Source organism: Phoenix dactylifera, chromosome 5, assembly GCF_051530095.1.
Source record: "Phoenix dactylifera cultivar Ajwa chromosome 5, Ajwa_hap1_PhDact_Kaust_v1.1, whole genome shotgun sequence".
Taxonomy (NCBI): domain Eukaryota; kingdom Viridiplantae; phylum Streptophyta; class Magnoliopsida; order Arecales; family Arecaceae; genus Phoenix; species Phoenix dactylifera.
This window is the reverse complement of record NC_143194.1, coordinates 27,290,447-27,310,511: the sequence shown is the minus strand read 5'-3', so window position 1 is coordinate 27,310,511 and position 20,065 is coordinate 27,290,447. Positions and strand designations below refer to the sequence as shown.

The 20,065-nt window shown below is 40.4% G+C and overlaps 2 protein-coding genes and 1 non-coding gene across 9 annotated transcripts; 2 read left to right on the top strand and 1 right to left on the bottom strand.

Annotated features, from left to right (window-relative positions):
• The first annotated feature begins 426 nt into the window (after positions 1–426).
• On the top strand, positions 427–12,436 carry LOC103695996 (heat stress transcription factor A-1-like). 7 transcript variants are annotated; one of them, XR_015987222.2, is made up of 5 exons: positions 427–859; positions 3,480–4,357; positions 4,605–4,708; positions 9,922–10,045; positions 12,189–12,436. XR_015987222.2 is itself a non-coding variant. In XM_088722103.2 (4 exons), the coding sequence occupies exons 1-4, from the start codon at positions 626–628 to the stop codon at positions 12,198–12,200; spliced, it is 1,248 nt and encodes a 415-aa protein (XP_088578229.2). In that variant the 5' UTR covers positions 441–625; the 3' UTR covers positions 12,201–12,436. The 7 variants fall into 7 exon arrangements, 4 of the variants coding, with proteins under 4 accessions (XP_088578229.2, XP_088578230.2, XP_088578228.2 ...); XR_015987223.2 differs by having other exon boundaries at positions 487–859; positions 9,968–10,045; XM_088722103.2 differs by lacking the exon at positions 4,605–4,708 and having other exon boundaries at positions 441–859.
• Positions 12,437–15,129: 2,693 nt separating this feature from the next.
• Positions 15,130–15,200, top strand: TRNAG-CCC (transfer RNA glycine (anticodon CCC)). The gene has a single exon. It is a non-coding gene; the product is annotated as a tRNA-Gly (tRNA).
• Positions 15,201–18,002: 2,802 nt separating this feature from the next.
• Positions 18,003–19,452, bottom strand: LOC103696013 (mitogen-activated protein kinase kinase 9-like). The gene has a single exon (XM_008777496.6). It carries the CDS (start codon positions 19,303–19,305, stop codon positions 18,298–18,300), a length of 1,008 nt encoding a protein of 335 aa, XP_008775718.4. The 5' UTR covers positions 19,306–19,452; the 3' UTR covers positions 18,003–18,297.
• Between the last annotated feature and the right edge of the window lie 613 nt (positions 19,453–20,065).

Here is a 20,065-nt window from a genome sequence, read left to right as displayed (position 1 = left end):
CATGATGGTGTTGGACTAGAAATATATCGGTATCGAGCTGAGTACTGACCGCACCAGAGTGATTGTCCATCATAGATAGAGCACTTGATTGCCAACTCTCAAGTCTGTGCTTGATGCTCTGCTTGATAGTGGAACAATTTCGAGGCGATGATCAGTAATAGAAACTTTAGATATTTTAGAGCGCCCTCCTGCTCACCCACTCTCAGGATGCCCTTGATGGAGGTTTTCAGTGGCTTAATCCTTAGATTGGAGTAGATGACCGACTTGGCGATGTTGATTCACTGTATAGAGACTGCACCGTGCTTCTTTAAGATTTTTTCGATTACCTACACTGATTGCCTTATCGCTCGAGCCAAAATTATGCGGTGATGGACAAACAGAAAATGCATGATTTGAATAAAAGAGGAAAAAAAAAAGCAAGTAGTCAGTCCATCGCCACCGAGGACTCGTAGAACTGCGTCCTGAGTGCAGTTCCATACGGCCATCCCCGATTACGCCTCGCTCTCTCGTGTCCGCTCTCTCCTCTCCCGTCTCGAAATAGGGCGAGGGTTAGGGTTTTTCTCGAACCGGATCGTCCCCCAAACCCTCATTCCCATACGATCCCTTGTTCTTCCGGAGATTAAGAATGGAGGTTGAGAAGGGCGGCGGCGGCGGGAGCTCGCTGGTCCCAGTCGTGCCGCCGTTCTTGAGCAAGTGCTACGAGATGGTGGAGGATCCACAGACAAACGGGACGGTGTCCTGGAGCGAGACCAACAACAGCTTCGTTATCTGGGACCCCGCAACCTTCTGCCGGGATCTCCTCCCCAAGTACTTCAAACATAGCAACCTCTCTAGCTTCGTCCGCCAGCTTAACACCTATGTGAGACCCTCCCCTTCCCTCTCCTCATAGTTGCGATCGGTTTCTCCTTTCAACTTTTCCTTTCCTGGATCTTTATGAGTTGGATTTGTATAATTGGGTGATGAGGTGGATTCTGATGTTTTCGCGGATTTATGTTCGTTAGAAGGCGTTGCCAGTGATGATTCTGTTGATACCGTGCACAATCGAGGTTGGTTGAATGCTGTGCAGAGTGGTTTCTTGCTCGATTAGGGATTTGTTAGATGGGAACATGATTGATGCTTTTGTTTTCAAAAATCTAACGTTGAAGGTATTGCCATGAAATAAAAAGCAAAAATCCAATCATGTTGATTTGGCTACCGTTCTGTTTATATGCATGAGCATGTGCATATGGGCAGAATCCTCAAAGTTGAAGGTTAGTTGAATTGCAGAGCGAGGATCTTGCGAGAAGGGTCAATCAGTGTGGATTTTGCAAGAAGGGTCATGTCTGATGCTTTATTTATTAAAAGAATTTAGGATTTATAGATTGAGGTGTTGATATCTTTGACAACTATTAAATACCAATAATCCCATCAGTTGATTTAACTGTTGGCTTTGTGAATCTTGATTAACTTGTATCCAAGTTTTAGAGATCTGCTATCTTGACATTTTAAAAATCCTTTTAGAAATATCCACATATTATTTAGGTCTTTCCCTCTTCTCCTGAAAGCTAAGGTAGCCTTCTAAACTCATTTTCCTGACGTAAGGAATTATATCTGCAAGATCATGGAACTTCATATTTTGTTGCATAGAGAAGTTCTAATCACATAATGACTAGTGTAAACTTGGAGATATCTTAATTTCATTGTATTTTAAAGATTCAAGATGGAAAAAAGATGCTGGTATTTTGTGTTAAGTGGGAATGAGTAGATTACCAAGTCCTTGGTATTAGATCATTATCAGTGTAATGGTCTATTTCTGATGCTGTTTGAGACTTAAGACCTTACTTGTTGGTAGTCTGATATTATTTTGTGATAAAGGATGGATTTGATATTAAGACGTCATGACAAGACTATTTGATCTCCTTCAAGCTCATTTGATGATCGAGATACTCTTATAACATGCATACTCAACCTGTTTTTTGGGTCATCATGGATGAGCAAGTGACAACTTATGAAACATATCATCTAATTATGAACTCCCATAACAGATGTGGAGCTGTCTCCAAGAGCCCTCATAAGAATGAATATTGCATGAAATGGCTGATTAAGGTTTCATTTCTTCTCAGATTTGTGCATATATAGTATGTACCTCACCAGAAAGGGTTGTTCAGATAGTGTCCTGTATCTAGCTGCATACTCTCTCTGATACGTTGGTCCAGGGGCCTGTATGTAGGCTGAAGTCCATTAAGGGGCCGAAGGCCCTATTATTATTGTTATTTTATTTTCTAGCGATAGTTTAGTGTTAATCGGTAGCCTTTTTATGTGCTTACATACTAACAGCAATAGAGAGACAATATAGATATTTAAATAATACTGCAAGAAATTGTAATGGCAATAATTGTACTATGACTATGGTCACTAGCTCTGACGTTTCCTTTAGCCTAAGTGTTGGTATTTACAATCTTCATGGGCATACGGACTAGTGTTGTTTTCTAGAAATTACTGAGTACTGATTCCGTCCACAAATCTGGATGAGAAGATATGGATGGTTTGTGTTGGGCAACATCTAGCTGTAAAAGCCTGGTCACATTGAAATGAACATTGATTAAATTTTATTGAACATTAACATGTTTGTTGCAGCAACATGCAACCTGTTACAGGAATGAACAATGATGTGATAAAGGTTACCAGAAAATGATAGCAAGAAGGATTTTTGTCACCTCTTAATAAGTATTCATTATTTGATGATTGGAGTTTTTCTCTTTTGGGGTGTATGGATTGTTGATAGTAAGTGAGCTGTGAAAGGAGAGAAATTGAATAGGAAAGGCATAAAGATGAGGATGGAGGATGAGCTAAATAGTTTGGCCGCTTGATCTATCCATTGGATGTGCAAGTTGATGATGCACTTAGGGTCTAATGATGTGGATCACATATTCAACAAAAGAGTTGAAAAAATATAAGAGATGAAGCCAGAAAAAGGTTGATCCTCAAGAAGTTGCTTACTACTGTTTTTCTGTTGGTTTGTCATCATTATTATTCAAAGAAATAACAATTTGAACAAATTTAACTATGTGGTTCATGTGGAAAGATCGAAATCCATTCTTAGTGTATCTTTTTCATTGCAAAAGCAAAATTCAGCCTGAAGAAATTTAGCTATATGATTCATGGAAAGAACAATATCCAATCTCAGTCAGTCATGTACTCTGTTAAACTTAAATTGATATAAGAAACTGTGTGCAAATGTTGTAAACCACCATGTTCAATGTGAATTGTGTGGACTGATATCTCTCAATTAGTGTTTCATGGGAAGTCATTTTCATAACCAATCACTTATCTAGTTAAATTTGAGTTGCAGCTTTTTTTGGTTCAGTTACAGTGGGTTATGAGCTCACAATCAGTATATGGATGTCTATGTTATTTTTAGTCAGTTTGTTTGGTTGGAAGGGCTTTTATTAACTCATTGTCCTTTCTTGTAGTATAAATGGTCACCCTTGTGTTAACAGGGTTTTCGAAAGGTCGATCCTGATAGATATGAGTTTGCAAATGAGGGATTCCTGAGGGGACAAAAGGATTTGCTGAAGACCATTACAAGGAAGAAGCCTTCCCATAATGCTGTTCAGCAGCATCAGTCTCAAGGGAGAAATACATCTGTAAAGGCATGCGTCGAGGTCGGAAAATTTGGGCCAAAGGAGGAAATTGAAATGCTTAAGAGGGATAAGAATGTCCTCATGCAGGAGCTGGTAAAACTCAGGCAGCATCAGCAAAACACTGACCATGAAGTTCGCATTCTGAGACAACGAATACAAGGAATGGAACAGCATCAGCAACAGATGATGTCATTTTTGGCCATGGCAGTTAAGAGTCCTGGATTTGTAGCACAACTAATGCAGCAGACTGGGAATAATAGGTGGACCGAGGCAAATAAGAAAAGAAGGCTTCCTGCCTTGGAACAGGGTGCTGTAGGAAGTTTCCAGACTTCATCTGATGGGCAGATTATCAGATACCAGCCTTTTATGCCTGAAACATTGAGGCCATCTATGTCATCAATGCCGAATTCTGTTGTGTCACCTAATTTTCAGCCCATGTCTAATGGAGTCAACGATTTGTCCACAGATGTGGATGTCATGTCACTTGAGGCTAACTCCTCTTTGCCTCCAGGAGGGGATATTCCTCTGACAGAATATATTGAACAACTTTTGGCTAGCCCGATTTCAGAGAATCATGGGCAGATGGAGCCTGAGTCCTTGGAGGTTCCAGATTTTATGTTGGATTTTGTTTTACCAGAGCAGGAAATTCAGATGGAAACATCAAAAAACATGGTTCTTCCAAGTGAACAGATGGGAGGGAATCATCAAGCGTCTGAGAAAGATGACAGACACACGTAAGTTGGGTTAGCCTCTATGGGTCAGGAGTTTAGAACATCTCCCTTCGTTAATGTATACATATGTTAATGTGTGTTCCAAATAAGGGCATTACATGTCCCTTCGTTTTGTTTGCTAATGATAAGTCTGCGACTTTGTTTTTTTTAATAATCTTTCTATTTATTTTTTTTAAAGCTTTTACCAAAGAATTAAATCTCAGACCGAATTTTTTCTGCCCTAATGACTGAAATTTCTTTGGCTTTTCAGCATTTCTGAATATGGAAACTAGGTGATTGGACAATATATTATAGAGGGATGGACTGCGCTCATTTGCTGGCTGATAAACGTCATGGTTACCATGAAATACTGGTGTAAGGCCAATTAAGCAAAGCTTTTGACATGCATACTAATTGGATGGGATTGGACTTTTTGTTTTTCTTTTTTTGATGATCTGGCTTTGACATACATACTTATGATGGTAATATTTATCAGAGGATTTTTTTTCCCTTAAAAAGTTTTTATATCATTGCATGCCCTGGGAGGTCAATGTGTGTGTAGTAATCAAGAGCATACACATTTTAACCAGTCTTAGGCTTATCAAGATTATATGCTACAATAGTACCACTACTAGACTAATGTAGTTCTAGAAATCCAGTCCTAAAAAATCTAGAATTTTGCTGTAGATGCACTAAGTCATTGTCTAGTATTATCAATTTTTTTCCAGTTCTAAATGTTATTTGCTGAAACACAGAGAAAATAAAATTTCTTATCAGTAATTTTGGTGTATTTAGACAATAGTATCAATAGATTGTTCTTATGGGCAGGTTTCATAAAGCCAACCTCAAACAGGGGGAATACACCTATTAATTATGGATTTGGTTATATTGTTAGGGGACATGATTGTTAAAAGCCATACCCTGACTTTTTACATTTTCTTGCCGGTAATTCTAGGATTAGGTGGAGTTTGTTTTGTGGCATCTTTGACCTTTATTTGGACCTTCCAAGAATTTTTTATGTTATAATATGCATATGACTTTGCCAATACATACAAATGGGATGTGGGATGAAGACAGAGGCTGTTTAGGCGATAAGATTGTGGAACTGTTAGAGGGGTACTGTATATGGTCAAGGTACAAGTTTTTAAAGGAAATTTCAAAGTCCAAAATGCACGAAGTATGATGTCTAAAGGGATGTTTGCTGACGAATGTGACAAGATTCCAGCTTGGTCCCTGTTTAGCATCCTTGTCATTTCTTGTTTTCTGTTTTTGAAAATGGAAAGAAAAACAACATATGAGGCATGAAACATGTTCAATAAAGACATTTTTGTTTTTTTTTTCCCAAAACATTCCTGTTGAAATAAATGAAATCTCTAAACTTTTGGAAGCAAAATTTCTCTGCTTCCAAAATTGAAAACAAAAACAATAGAATAGGTTACTCCCCGAACCTCCAACTCTACCACCTACGTTGCCAGAACCCCTTCCTTGTCACCACCACTTGCTGCCACCGCAAATTGGATCCCTCCATGCTTTGTTGTCATTGCTGCTGCTGCCACCATCACCATCACCACCATGACAACCTTCACTACTACTGCTATACTGCCACCATTATGGCCACTACTCACTGCCACATCCCTCCAACTTGACAAATGCCCTCCCCATCTTTCACTACCACCACCGCTACGACCCCCATTGCCTCCACCAATGTCATCATCACCACTCGTGTAATGAGTGAAAGCAAATCTAGTTACCATACATATTTCTATTTCAAAATATTGGAAAAAAAACAAGAGCAAACAGAGGCCCAAAGAAGCATATGCACTATAATGTAACCTTAATCAGAACCAACATGCTTTATCATGCTAATGTGTTTTATTTTGTTATAGTTGCCATTCCATTCATTCTAATCTATTTCTATCTCCTTGATCTCATTTCTTTTAAAAAAATTCACTATCGATTATTTTCCTGGATGTTGATTTTTTGTTTTAAACTCTTAAACTGAAAATTTTGAATTACTCGTCAAGGCAATTTGCATCTATGATAATCTGCACCTATATGTTAGTCTTATGATTGGGTGAAAATACAATCTACATTTTAATGCATTCTAGTAAGAGAGAAATTTACTGATATGGACTTGATTGGATCTGTTAAATGTAAGGTTAGTAATGTTTTTGTGAGGCTTTGCAAAATTGGAGAAAGTTGGAGAAGTCTTTGAGAGTTGGTAAGAGAATTTAGTAAAAAGGGGTTAACTCAAGAAGGAAAAATTCTGTCCCATTATTATGTTGCAAGTTATGAGGATAATGCAATAAAAAAAAGAAAGTTGAGAAAAGAAAATATAATATTGTAAAATGGATGATGCTGGTGTATCTTAAATTGAAGGGGAAAGGGATAGAAAGAATCAGGTTTTACATTCAAGAAGAGTTGGATATGAGATTTTATGATATTGTTATGCAAGACAAAAATATCATATAAATATTTGGGGGTTTTGGGTTGCATTAGGTTATTTTGAAGGTAGGCCTACACTAGACGTGGCCTTAGGAGTTGGAAATTCATTCACAGGCCTTCCCATTAACCTAGTCTATTGGGTGTCTCATACCCAGTTTGGTTTTGGGGATATATGGTTCTGGAAGCATGGATGAAAGAAATGAACAAGAAAAATAAATTTAGGCATATGATGTATGCAGGATTTTCTTTTTTACAGTTATTGCTTCCAACGACTTTAGTTTTAGAATTTGGGTCTGCATGTCTTTGCATCAGTACTGAGCAGTTATGCGACACTTTGAGGGGCTGTTGGGTTGTATGTTATTCTTTTTTTTTTGGGGGGGTAAACCAGTCGCTCATGTTGTATGTTAATTTTAAAACAGGTAATAATGAAACTTAGTTCTCTGCAAAAGCAGGTCTTATGAAAAATAAGGGAAGGCCTATTTCTCATAAAATTAATTTCAGGTTTATGACCTAACACTTTTGACCAACAGGCTTTTATGGTTTATGGTAAACATCCATACAAGTGTTTTTGTAAAACTCATTCATTTAAGATTTTGTGTAAACCTGTTTTAGGAAAACTCATCAACCAAATGACCCCTAAGGAAGTGTCTTTGTGATTCTTGTGGGTCCTGTCGGGTGCCTTGGAGATCGATAACAAACATCTGTGCTGCGGATATATAATGGAGCCAGTGAATTCAATCTCCATTCAAGTCTCCCTTACCCTTACCAAAGACATATTTTCTGTGATGGAATTAACAACAAAAACAATCATAACCTATTATATTTCTTGTTTACAAATAGTTGGTGATCAAACAGCTTACTGGTTTTTCCTTATTTTCTAAAAACAGGAAACTGGCAATGCAACCAAATGCACCCCTAATTAATTAATGTGGAAGATTTAATGTCGCTCTTTCTCTTTAGGTTTTAAATAAAACCTATCCTGAATCTGATGTAGTTCTAACAGCTGATTTGCGAACATAGAGTGCTAGTTATCTTCAATCCAAGTTATAAGCCTTTTGGATGGTGAAAGTGTTCCATCCTCTGTGTATTTTTGCAACTGATTGACATATCTGGCCCACTTTTTTTATGTATTGCATGTGATTATTATAGAAAAGAAAAGTCATCTTATGGGTTCTAGCAAGTGTTGCTATAGAAGTTGTGGTTTCTATAGGCTAGGCTATTGTTCTTGTTGCAAAAGTTTGATGGAGTACAGGTCAAGATTAATTAAAAGATATAACAGATGAGGACAAATTTATTTAGGGCTATGAAGGGTGTTGGTTCCCACGTGTTTGCATTTAAAATTGCTATTTATGAAGGTTTATATATTTGGTTGTGTAAGGGAATTAACTGTGGAAGAGCTATCAGGTGTTGGAGTTTTCTAGTGATTTATTTGTTTGGAAAGTATTTTGGTTTATTAACCAATTGTTTTTGCCTCTTCAGACAGCTAGAAGAGTGATTTACTTATTTTTCTCTTGTTTGCTGTAATTTCTATTTCTCCCTTTATGTTTGAAGAGGAATGGTAATATAATTACTGCATTTCTATAGTTCTTTTTAGAAAGTTTAAAAAGTTTTTGTGTTCAAATTGGACAGATTACGATAGGACATATTTTGATTTTTTTTGTTTGAGAGATATTAGGTTCCCCTCCCTTCAGGAGTTGTAGTTATCAAATTTCGAGTCCAGAAGTCAGTTGAACTGTTGCTAAAAGAGAAGCAGGGATGAGAAGGATATAGATCAAGACTGCCACCTTATTAACCCCGTGGACATTTCGAGCCCTTAGGATGTTTTTGTTTCATCTAACTGGCCTACCTAAACTGGTCCTTTTTCCAATATTTTGTCCTGGTTACATTCACAACTGAGCTTCTAAATGCAGCATAAATGTTGCAATTTAACCTGTGGTTGACATACAGTGAAAACCATTGTAATTCAAGTTATAGTTGCTGAGGATAGTTGGTGGCATTCATTATGTTTACAAATGAGTGTAGTTAGTTGCTATATTGCCACCTTTATTGTGTCTTCAGCTAATACCTTCAGTTGCTAGGTGCCAAGTGGAACATAATCATCATCTCCTCTCTCTTTGCAAACAGCTCCCAAGTTCTCTCTCAAGTTTAAAAGAGCATCTGACTTAACTTATTAAGAACTGCCTTTTTATTTTACACAACATTGGTATCCATTTTCTTCACTTTGGAATATCAGCTTTGGGAAATATTTTTAAGAAGATTGAGTTTGAAATTAGTGTTTATAGTCCGCAGGAAGTGTACTGTTTGCTATGGAAGTGTGCAGCTTTCATAGCCATATTTCATGGACCAATGGACCCTACTAGTATTTTGCTCTTCTCGTTTCCTTCACTGTGAATCAACTTTTTTTTTTTTAATCCATTTCTTAATTTCTCTTTCTTGTTTCAGCCATTTTTGTCCTACAATGTTGACATCTATATTTTTCTTAACCTAGCTGGAACTTTTATTTGCCCAATGTAGAAAACTACTTATCAAGATTTTTCACCTTGTGACAATTTCATTTCTTAAACATGGTCCTCAAGCCTTCTTCCTTATACATCGGATCAGCTTTCTTGAGCAAATTGGGAATCCATCAAGTTCTAGGATCTTTCTATCAAATTGGTGCCAGAATTCTGGCCAAGACAAGAATGGAAAAAACTAATCTTGCCATAAGAGCTAGAAGGAATATCCGGCTGTCTGTGGATTTTAGTTTATTGGTTATAGTTGTATGATTTAAGCTTGTTCAAACAGAACAAACCATTATAGACTTTAGTAATCAAGGCATGTTAGGTAGAAACCTTATTGACTTTTTCCCTCTAAAAAACTTGAAATTTTCGGACATTTGAATGGTCATCAATGAGCTCTTATTGTGATGATGTTTCTTTTTCTGCCACAATTTCTCGTATATGTAAAAGTTTTTTTTGTTTGGTATCTCTCTCTCTCTCTCTCTCTAGAAGCATGATAGAAAGAGAGAGAGGATTTTGTTTCTTATGTGAATACCAATTCACAATGGCTATTTTTTGGCCTTATGACCAAATCATAAATGGTATTTTCTTCTATATGGTTGAATTTCATCAACAAGTTTATATCTCATTATATAATTGATCCAGGAGGATTTTCAGATTTGATGTGAACTACTTTGGCTACTACGAGCAGGGCTGGACAAGGTTCAAGAGTGAGATCAGCCACATCGGAAAGCCAAATCGCTGGCCAACTTTCAGAGGGCATAACTTGGTAATACGTCATCTGATTAAGATATTTTTTTTTAAAAAAAAGATTGGATAGTTTTTCGAAATCTACGATATGACGGCACACCCTTTAGAGAGCGACACCTCTAGCACCAAGCCCACATTTCATCGTTTGGTGTCTGAAACGGGCCGGTCAAATCGAAAGTTTTATTTTCGGATAAGACTTTGATTAAGCGTAGCCTCTATCCAAGAAGAATCAGGCAGAGTAATAGAAGACAATTGATGTAGAAGTCGAGATCTTCTTTTTGTAGAATTTTATTTTTGTAAAATTATTTCTGTTAATCATATTTATTTTTGAAGATCTAGTCCTATTCGAACTAGGAGAGGAATCCAACCCAAATTGTGAAAGGGATGATCTTACTAATATTATAAATAGGGGTTATGTATCTCAGTTTAGGAGGTGCGGATGATCAATGAAAGAAAAAAGGACTTAAGCCCTACTTTCGCAATTCTTCTATCTTCTTTTAGTTTTCTTTTGAGGATTCAAGTTGAGCGGGTTAAGAAAAATCTTCCTTCTCTCAGATTAGATCTATAATAAGCCTTTATGGATTTTGTGCAATAAAAAGCCATGTTAATTAATGAGATTGAAAGAACATTCAGGAATTGTTATTAATTGATGACTTCACTTGTGCCTATCTGGAGGCTGTAGTAAGTTTCTACTTTCAAAGACTAAAAGCTTCATTTCAAATTGCTCTTCAGAAGGAAAATTTTGAAGTTTTTTTTGAAATCCAAGGCATGCTGTTCATATTTGTTTAATCATAAAATGAAGTAAATGGCATTATTCACATCATGTGTATCGTATTTTTTTATTTTTTTTCATATATGCTAACTTTGCATTAAATTTGTCGTGGCATCCATTAGCATCTACCATTACATGCAATGTATTGTTGCGATCCCCCATTATAGTAAGTACAGAGAGTGAAGTACTCAATATTCTGAATGCGTAAATGTAGAAGGAATTGTATCAATTGATGAGATTATTGTATTATGTGTTAAAGCTAATGTCCTACAGTGCCAAATGTGTGGTGGTCACTGGTTTATATGATATAATATGGTGTTTTGAACTAGTCATATTATACTAGGCATATAAAATAGGGACAAAATATAGTGCTCTGAGTTGTGATGATCGTATTTAAGATGTGGTATCCATCTTTGTGTTGCTAGTTTATCAGACTGTGGTCATGTCGGTCATGTCTCGCACTGTATCAAGGGCACATTCATATCATGCTTTAGCATTGTGTTGCATACTGTCTCATGTGCTCTTCATATTGCCCATTTTAGATTGTTCGATATGCTACTTACGCCTTGAATATGCTATTTTTGTGCAATATTAATTATAGCGCTGTGTTTTAATCATTTCTGCAATGCAATAATCATATAGCAGTGTCATTTTTTGCTGTTCAAAAAGTTTCATTTCAAAGTGATAATGCTTAAGATTATAGATTCTTTTCATTAAAGCAAGCTCCCTGCTTGTCTTGGGAAAAATAAAGGTGCATGCTTTTATACCATTGGACCTGGCAGAGTGAAAATTTCTTAAGCATCAAATCAGTGCTTAACATCCAATAAATGTTCCATGAAAGTTGAATTTGTTAAGTATCATTTTGTTGGGTGCTGGAAGGTGTCAAATTAGTGCCTGACACAGTCAATTTTTATTTGAAACCGAATTACAAATCAAACACCTGACATGCACTGATTTCCCATTGAAGGCGAAATTTGGTGTGTGTTGATCATACGAGGTTGACATGCCATCATCGTTGATTGTTTGAGGTGCCAATTGGACTTTGGTACATAAAAATGAAATTACTGCTGGAGTTCACTGATTTTTGCATGATCAAAATAAGTTCAATTTACCTTTTTACTAATTGGCGTTGGTTCCCTTTTTCGGGAAGGGCAATTATAGTTTTGAATTTCAGTTCCTCCCTTAATGGTTGAATTGTTTTATTGCTTAATGGATCAAATAATATCATCTTATCTACTGTCAACATTTTACTTGTAGCCAATTTATGATGGAACAACTTTCATATTTAAGCAGAAAGTCATTAGTCATATATTCCATAAAATGCTCTATATATTCTTCTGTTGTTGGTGAAATTTGACCATAAAATAATAAAAATCGTTTCATGGTTCAGATTTCCATTTGAAGCGAAGCCTTGCAACACTGCCAATGCCGGTCCCAAAAGCCCAGATGAGAAAGGTGGTGGGTTGATGTTGTGCTGATAGAACATTGTAAAAAAACAAAGGTTTTCAGCTGAAGGTAATCCATGATGAGCTTGATGAATGCCAAGTCTTTCGACAAGCTACTCAAGGAGCCTTTAGTTGACAGACTGCTGTATCGCATGCAACTCGTTGTTGGTAAAAAAAAGTGAGTTGAAGGAAACAGCATGAACAATCATCGAAGGACTTGTCGAACTAAAAATAGGGGTCTGGGGAACTTAACCAGCTACTTAAAGTTACTCCTGACCCCCCCTGGATATAACTTTAATTGCGGTTAGGTAGTTAAAATGCTTTGGTTGGCTAAAGTCAACCATGCAAAAAATCCATGAGACCGTCTCGATAAATAAGTGGATGATCAATTCTTAACCAGGATAATTTTATCCCGGAACCAGATACACTGCCTGAGGTAGGCTCCTCTTTGTTGTATAGCTCAAATTGCTGGCTTAAGTTCGAGAGAAAGAATGAGTAAGAAGGTCGCATTCCCACTATGTTTATAGAAACAAAAAGAAAAAGTTGGATGACAGCCTGCCTGTGATGTAGATAATAGATCAGAATTCCTCCCTCTTCATTTAGGCCAGGCTGCCAGCTGCAGGTTAGATGAGCTAGGTTACAAAATAAGATTAAATGGCATGAAGTTGCCAGCCTAACATCTTGTGAAAGCTCAAGTCGGCATACAAAACCTAGATAAGAACGAGACATAAGTAGCATGGCTCGTCTGAAGCATACTTGCATGGTTCTAGATGACCATTTCCGGGATGGGCTTCGGTGCCAGTAGCGGAGGCCAGCTCATGGTGGGAGAAAGAAATAAAAGCAGAAGCAGACCACCTCACTCCTACCAACCAGCTTTTCATTCTTCTGAAAAGTTGCTTTCCTCACTGATCGAATACGCGGTAAGATAACAGCTAGATCTCTGCAGGAAAGGACGTAATAGCATCAAGATGGATGGGACCCGATTGCTTCACCAATCCTGCCATTTTTGTTTCAGAGATCTCTGGGGAGCCAAGGCGCATAAGTTGGCTGCCAGCATTTCGAAGGCATAGCGGTGTGTAACTTTTCATTGAGAGGACCGAGTGGCTGGCGGGCATTATTCAGAACTGGGATCGTCAGGTTGCCATCATATGGTGCACGTATATAAGTACGTTCCAACTGCTAGGTAGTGTTGTGGTTTGAGGTGGTCTTACGTACTCCAAAACAATTGTTTAACATAGGAAGATCGTATTATCTTTCAAAGAGATATAATTATGTTTTCAAAAATAGAACCACCTTTATTTAACACAAATGTGAGCATTCATGCCGATGTGTGTTTAGGCCCACATCGCCGAAAAGATTTTGGATTGATACAAATGGTATCAGAGCTACAATACGGGCTTATTGAGGCTGACTACGGACTGATCGTGGTGTTTGTGATTGGATTTGAATGGATTTTGATCCTTTGCCTGATATAGGATGAAGGAACCCAAAAAATATATTCCGGCTAGTCATTTTGGATAAGTTCCTGAGTTGTTAAAATAGAAGTTAAGATAAACTCATTAGCTAGACCGAAAGGGGCTAGGGTTGCAAGACTCTCATAGTTTGCACCTTGTCTATTCATGTTTGTCTTCAAGCTCTAATGCTCGTAATGTTGCACGGTAAGAACTATGTCCTTAAGTACAGATGCTGAGATGCAAGGGATCAGATTTGCAAGACATGGGTGTTAGAATATTTTCAGCACAGGTGAGGCGTACTACTGTGCTTTTGGCGTGGTTTGTCCGGTGGTGGCCAATTTGGTTCCGTCTACATGGCCTAACATGTTTTCTCTAGCCTAAAGCTGACCCTCATCCAATTAATGGAGCCTTCAGTCTATACCCAGTTAAAAACGTGATTTCAAATTAAAATGCTGCAGCGCCAAAAACCGATTCTGTCGTGCACGGCTCCTGAGTGAATTTTTATTGAGTAATTTTTCCTGACTTTACGTCAAATTATTCCAAGCAAAATTCAGCTGCATACACATGTAAATTTAGCTATAGTTATATCGCAATTGAATAAGACTAACATCTAATGACCCAAAACAAAACTCTTGGAGGAACCTTTATTGCTTTTAGATCTATTGACTTCTAAAATTTTTAGTAAATTCTTATGATACGAAAAAAAAAAAAGATACTACAGTTCCGTCATGTAAATTATTGTAAATTATAGATATTGATGGCATGGAAGAGGACAAATGGGCTAAGATGGCAGCAAACCTAACTTGAGCAGATGGCATTGTGAAGAAGATGCAGGAGTCATCAATATTATTATCATAATCCAAATTAAATACAATGAATATGCAAACTCCCCCCTAATGTCAATGCTAGTTGGCATCCAAATCCCCATCAAGAGATTAATTTAGATCTCTAACAAGATAGCAGCAGAGTTAAGAGGATAAAGGGCGTCATTTTCATGCTACCCAAGCGGAAGCGTGTCTTCCTCATCCATCCTCGACGAAACCAAGAGAGAGAGAATGCGAGCAAACAACAAAGAGACCATCCGGACTGACTCCATCAACACTGGACTCCACTCCATCCATACTTTCAAATTACTACAGAGCAAAGGTGAATATTGGATAGAATTAACCAGTGCGACAATACTTCTTTATGCATGCTAACTATATCTTACTTATAAGATTGTTAGAATCATTGAAGGCCTTGTGTCAAATATAGTCGGTCTCCATAAAAAAAGAATAAGAAAAGAAAATTATATTTCTATCCTTTTGTTACAATACCTTTATATAAAACTAAAAAAGGCCGACGAAGTTTTATAAAGCTAACTAAGTTTGGTAGGATCAACTTTTTAATATCTTACCGTATAGAAATATATTAATCGCAATCCAGAAGACATGCGCATCTGGTGTAGTGGTATCATAGTACCCTCCCACGGTACTGACCGGGGTTCGATTCCCCGGATGCGCAACTATGCGTATATTTTTTCCCCCTCAATTTTACTTTTTCTTGTGAATCACTGGCCTCAGCAGCGAGCAAAGCAGACGGCAGGTCTTAATATAGGCTGGCCCACCACCGATGCACTTGGATTCCACTAGATCACAACCAACCATACGAGATAATGAGAACCAAAAAATATTTTTAGCGGTGATCTTATCACCAGCCGCCAGGTGCCGACAATCCAATCCATTTCCTCGAGTTTTAATTCATGTGTCGCTTAATATTTGTCGTTTTGGAGGAATGGTATTACCGAGCGTGAGGGTTGGGTTGCGCCATCAGCCACATCAAATGGACGGCCGGCCGGCCAGCCAGCCGCAGCTTCCGAGAACCCTCGCTCTGATGGCTTGAGTCGAGTCGTATCGGGACGGCTCCGCCACCTTAAAAATTTCTTCCACAAAATTATCGGAATTCCATCGCATGCTCTTCCGAGCTTCCTCCACCCCAATTGGTCCAGTGCCTGTGGAACACGCAACATCAGGGTTTTCGATCTAGCTGTCATCCGTGACGCTACGTCTTTTAGTTACCGCATAGCTTTGATGACCGCTACGTGTACGTCATGACCATCGTCATTGCATCGTTCATCGATTCAAAGAATAGGTATACATGTGTATGATGATGATAGCCAGTAGCAGCAGCTACCATAAAGTAAGTAACCAAAGGGTAGGAAAATAGGATTTGTGAATTTCTTGTAGTCGATTGAGGATCCATTCTAAATTTGTGATGCTATAATATACTGATTAATAATGGTTTCATTTAGATCATACCTAAAACAAGGAGAATGAATGGTCACTTGCTGCCGGTCAATTCAAAAGAAAAGAATTAGATGTATAAGTCAAGTCATCTTAGAGAAGATGGATGACCTTCTGAAGAAGAGTAGAATAATAAGAAGGAACAGCTGCCATGAAAAGCCTTATCTTCCATTAATTGTCAATTGAGGGTGTTGTGGTTCAAATCTTGGCCCGAGGATGACTACGCCGGAGGAGTCGAGGAAGCTGCCGAAGTGTGGAAGGAAAGGATGGAAACCACTTCCTGTACGGCGGTGTACCTACACAAAGCCTCACCGGTGTTTCCGGTGAGGGCCCTCTGACGATCAAGTTAAGGTGGTAATCAATTGATCCAACCAAAAGTTCCTTAGGTATTACCTGACGGGGCTATTTGTAGTCCCTGTGGAGAGGCGCGGGTAGCGGAGGTATTGTCCTTCCTCATCATAAGAGGGGATGGCTTTCAGCCGGATGGCGGCAGCTAGAGCTTGCTGTTGGCGCGCGGTGCTATTCGTTCTTGGGAACGGTAAGGTGTTGACAGTCGTAGCAAGGTATGGCCGGAGTAGCACGGTGATGTCCTTGACTGTCATGGGCCAGCAAGCAAAACATGGCGTGGCAACGTCGCTATGTACGGCCATGTAGGAGGGCGTGGGCATACATATGGGTGCGGTCGTTGGCAGAGCCGAGCTCGTTAAGAGGTCGCATCATACATTTGGTGAGAACGGCCTGACGGGTGCTGGGGTTAGCCTAGCATCTCGGGTTCCGAGGTGTGCACGTCGGAGCGTCCCGAGCTTAAGGGTCGGGGCGTATTATTGGAGAGGGTGCCCCGAGCTCGGTCGAGGCGAGTCGACGAATACAGGAGGCGCCCCGAGCTTGGTCGGGCGAGTCAGCGATCGTGGAAGGCGCCCCAAACTTGGTCGGGCGGGTTGGCGAATACAAGAGGCGCCCCGCGCTTGGTCGAGCGAGTTGGCGAATAAAGTAGGCGCCCCGAGCTTGGTCGGACGAGTCGACGAATAAAGTAGGTGCCTCAAGCTTGGTCGGGCGAGTCGGCGAATAAAGTAGGCGTCCCGAGCTTGGTCGGGCGAGTCGGCAAATATCTGAGGTCGAAGGAGTTTTCGAAGGAGTTCGAGGCCGGGTTGGTTCTAGGTCGGACTGGAGTTCCGTCTGGCTGGCGTTGGTATCTATTGGGCCGAAATTGGGTGGTGGGCAGGACGATCTATTTCGCCCCCCATCAAAAGGATTCTAGGTTATAGCTCTTTAATCTCTCAGCTGTATGAACCTAGATTGTTTCCATACACTTTCATCATATTATCAGTATTTTAGATGAACATAATCCTGCTTGAGTAACTCAAACTAATTTATCACAATAGCCACATTTCTTGGCACCTTTTTTCCTGCTACTGAATTTTCGAAATGTCTTCCTTATTCATGTAACAGTTGATTAGCCACCTGTTAATCTCCCTATGATGTATTACAAAATTCAATACTTTTTTTTTTTTAACTATATGCCAATATCCCAACACAATCTAGCAGAACATTGCAATCCTAGCAGCGTATCTTGGGATGCCAGCAGGCAATATAATACAACTCATATAGCACAGATATGTTCTCAAAGGAGAATTGGTAGTTACTCTTTCATGCCTTCTTGACTTCCAGTCATACCTATACAAAATAACCAATTACAAATAAACGAGTACTTGCCGGATAACACCGTTCCTATCTAGATGTATCATTCCATTTGGAAGCCAATAATTCAAGTGGTTGGCACCTCCATATTGGCAACAAAATTAAAATTTTGAACTGTCACCTTTCATCTCTAAGCTCAGCTATCCTCCTTGCAGCTTGATCCTAGTTTTTAACCACCAACAAGGGGAAGAAATAGTTTAAACAAATTATGCTGCCGCCCAGTATTCCATTTCCATAGTAGTCATCCATATCAAAGAAAGAAATATTCTACTGCCCCTTGATTTAATCACTGAAAGAAAGAAATATTCCATACTAGTCATCCATATCAAGAAAGAAATATTTCCATCTGCCTTGATTTAATCATTGAACAAACATTTATAAAATGCACAAAATTTTTCATTGATCAAAACCCCCCCAAGTAGTTTCAGCAAAAGAGAAACCACTCCTCCCACCAAGCAACCAACTACACATAAAATTAATTAATTAATTAAAATAAACCAATAAAAAAGTTTGCCTCTTGGAAGCCAACTCTCCACGTGGAGCCAACTATGTACACTAGATAAAAAAAGTTTTGCCGCTTGGAAGCCAAGAACTCTGCCTCGGGCGAGGCGGGTCACAACTCAGCCGTCGGCGAGCAGTTCCCTGAGCGCCCGGGCCGACTCGGACCGGTCCCGGCCAGCGACGAAGGGGTGGCCGAGGAGCTCAGCCACCGACCACCGCTTCCCGGACTCCTTCTGGAGGCAGCACCCAATGAACCCCCGGAACTCCTCCGACGCTTTCCCCTCCGGCGGCGGCGCCGGTGGCTCCCCGAAGCAGATCGCGCACATCAGCGCCGCCCAGTCCGGCCGCTGCCCCGCCGGAAGTAGCGGGAAGTGCCCCAGATACAGCTCCAGCACCGCCAATCCCAGGCTCCACACATCCGCCGCGTAGGGGTCGTAGTCCCCCCCGTATGACTCCGGATCGAAACGCTCCGGGCTCATATACGCGCACGTCCCCACGTAGGACATGCACGGGTCCAGCGACCGTCGGAGGATCTTGCCCACCCCGAAGTCGGCGATCTTGATGTCGCCGGAGCGGTTCACGAGGAGGTTGGAGGGCTTGAGGTCGCGGTGGACGATCTGGTGGGAGTGGAGGTAGGCGAGGCCGTGGAGCGCCTGGCGGGCGATCTCGGCTAGGGCGAGCTCGGGGAAGGGGCGGTTCCCGCGGCGGCGGAGGAGGGAATCGAGGGAGCCGGCGTCCATGTGCTCGAGGAGGACGGCCACGTCGCCGGAGGGGGTGGGAAGGACACCGTGGCAGCGGACGACGAAGGGGGAGTCGGTGCGCCGGAGGATCTCGACCTCGCGGGAGACCTGGCGGCGGAGGGAGGCGTCGGTGTGGAGGACCTTCAGGGCGTACGCCGCCGCCGTTCGGCGGTGGCGGACCTTGTAGACGGTGCCGCCGTTGCCGTGGCCAAGCACCTGCATCTTCTCGAAGTCGGAGAGGCGGTGCTCGGAGGTGGAGGTGGATGCGGCGGCCGCTGGGGGAGGGGGGAGGGGGAAACGGAGGCGGCAGTCGCTGGCGGCGGAGGCGGAGTCCGGGAGGGGGAGCTCGAGGGTCAGGTTAACCCTTCTCTGTCGAACAACGGCCATAAGAGATTTAGGGCCAGGACCAGGGTAGGTTGTGGATTGGATTTGGGGCGATCGGAAAAGGGAGGAAGGTGGGAGGTTATATATATAAAGGCTCGTTTAGGGATGGTGGGCTTCAGAGTGGATCGGATGAGTGCAGTTATAGTCACCTCCAGTGAGAATAAGCATGATAGTTGATGAACTCTCTTCGTTTCTTGATTCTAGAGTTGTGACGTGGAGGAGAAGATGGGTGGAGTGAGGGTGGGCGAGGAGGTAAGCGGAATCGAGGGCGAGAAACGTGGTGAGGTTGGGATGGGGACGGCGATAGGAAGCGGGGGAGAAAGAGAGAGGAGGACTTTACCAAAAAAAAGAAAAAAGAAAAAAAAAAAAAAAAAGAGAGCGGAGGATTAAAAAAAGAGACATATTGATGGGACTTGCAAGGGAACTATAGAATTTGACACGAAGAGTGACCCTAATTAGGTGGTGGATGGATGAGTGGTGGTCAAATTATTTGGGTTCGTACTTTGGTGTTTCTAGGATTGAAGAGAGATTTTGGAGGATAGCCCAATGATTATGGAAGTTAGAATCAAATGATAGCTTTTTTTTTGTGATCCATGTGGACAAGATAGTACATAGCACTTTTTTAATATGCCAAACGAGTCCCCTGTATTTGGGGGTGGGAGGATTGTTTTTAAAATCTGGACAAAATATTCTAGAGATTTTTCCTACAAAATAATTATATATATAAACAAAAAACAAAAAAAAAATAAATACTAGGGATAAA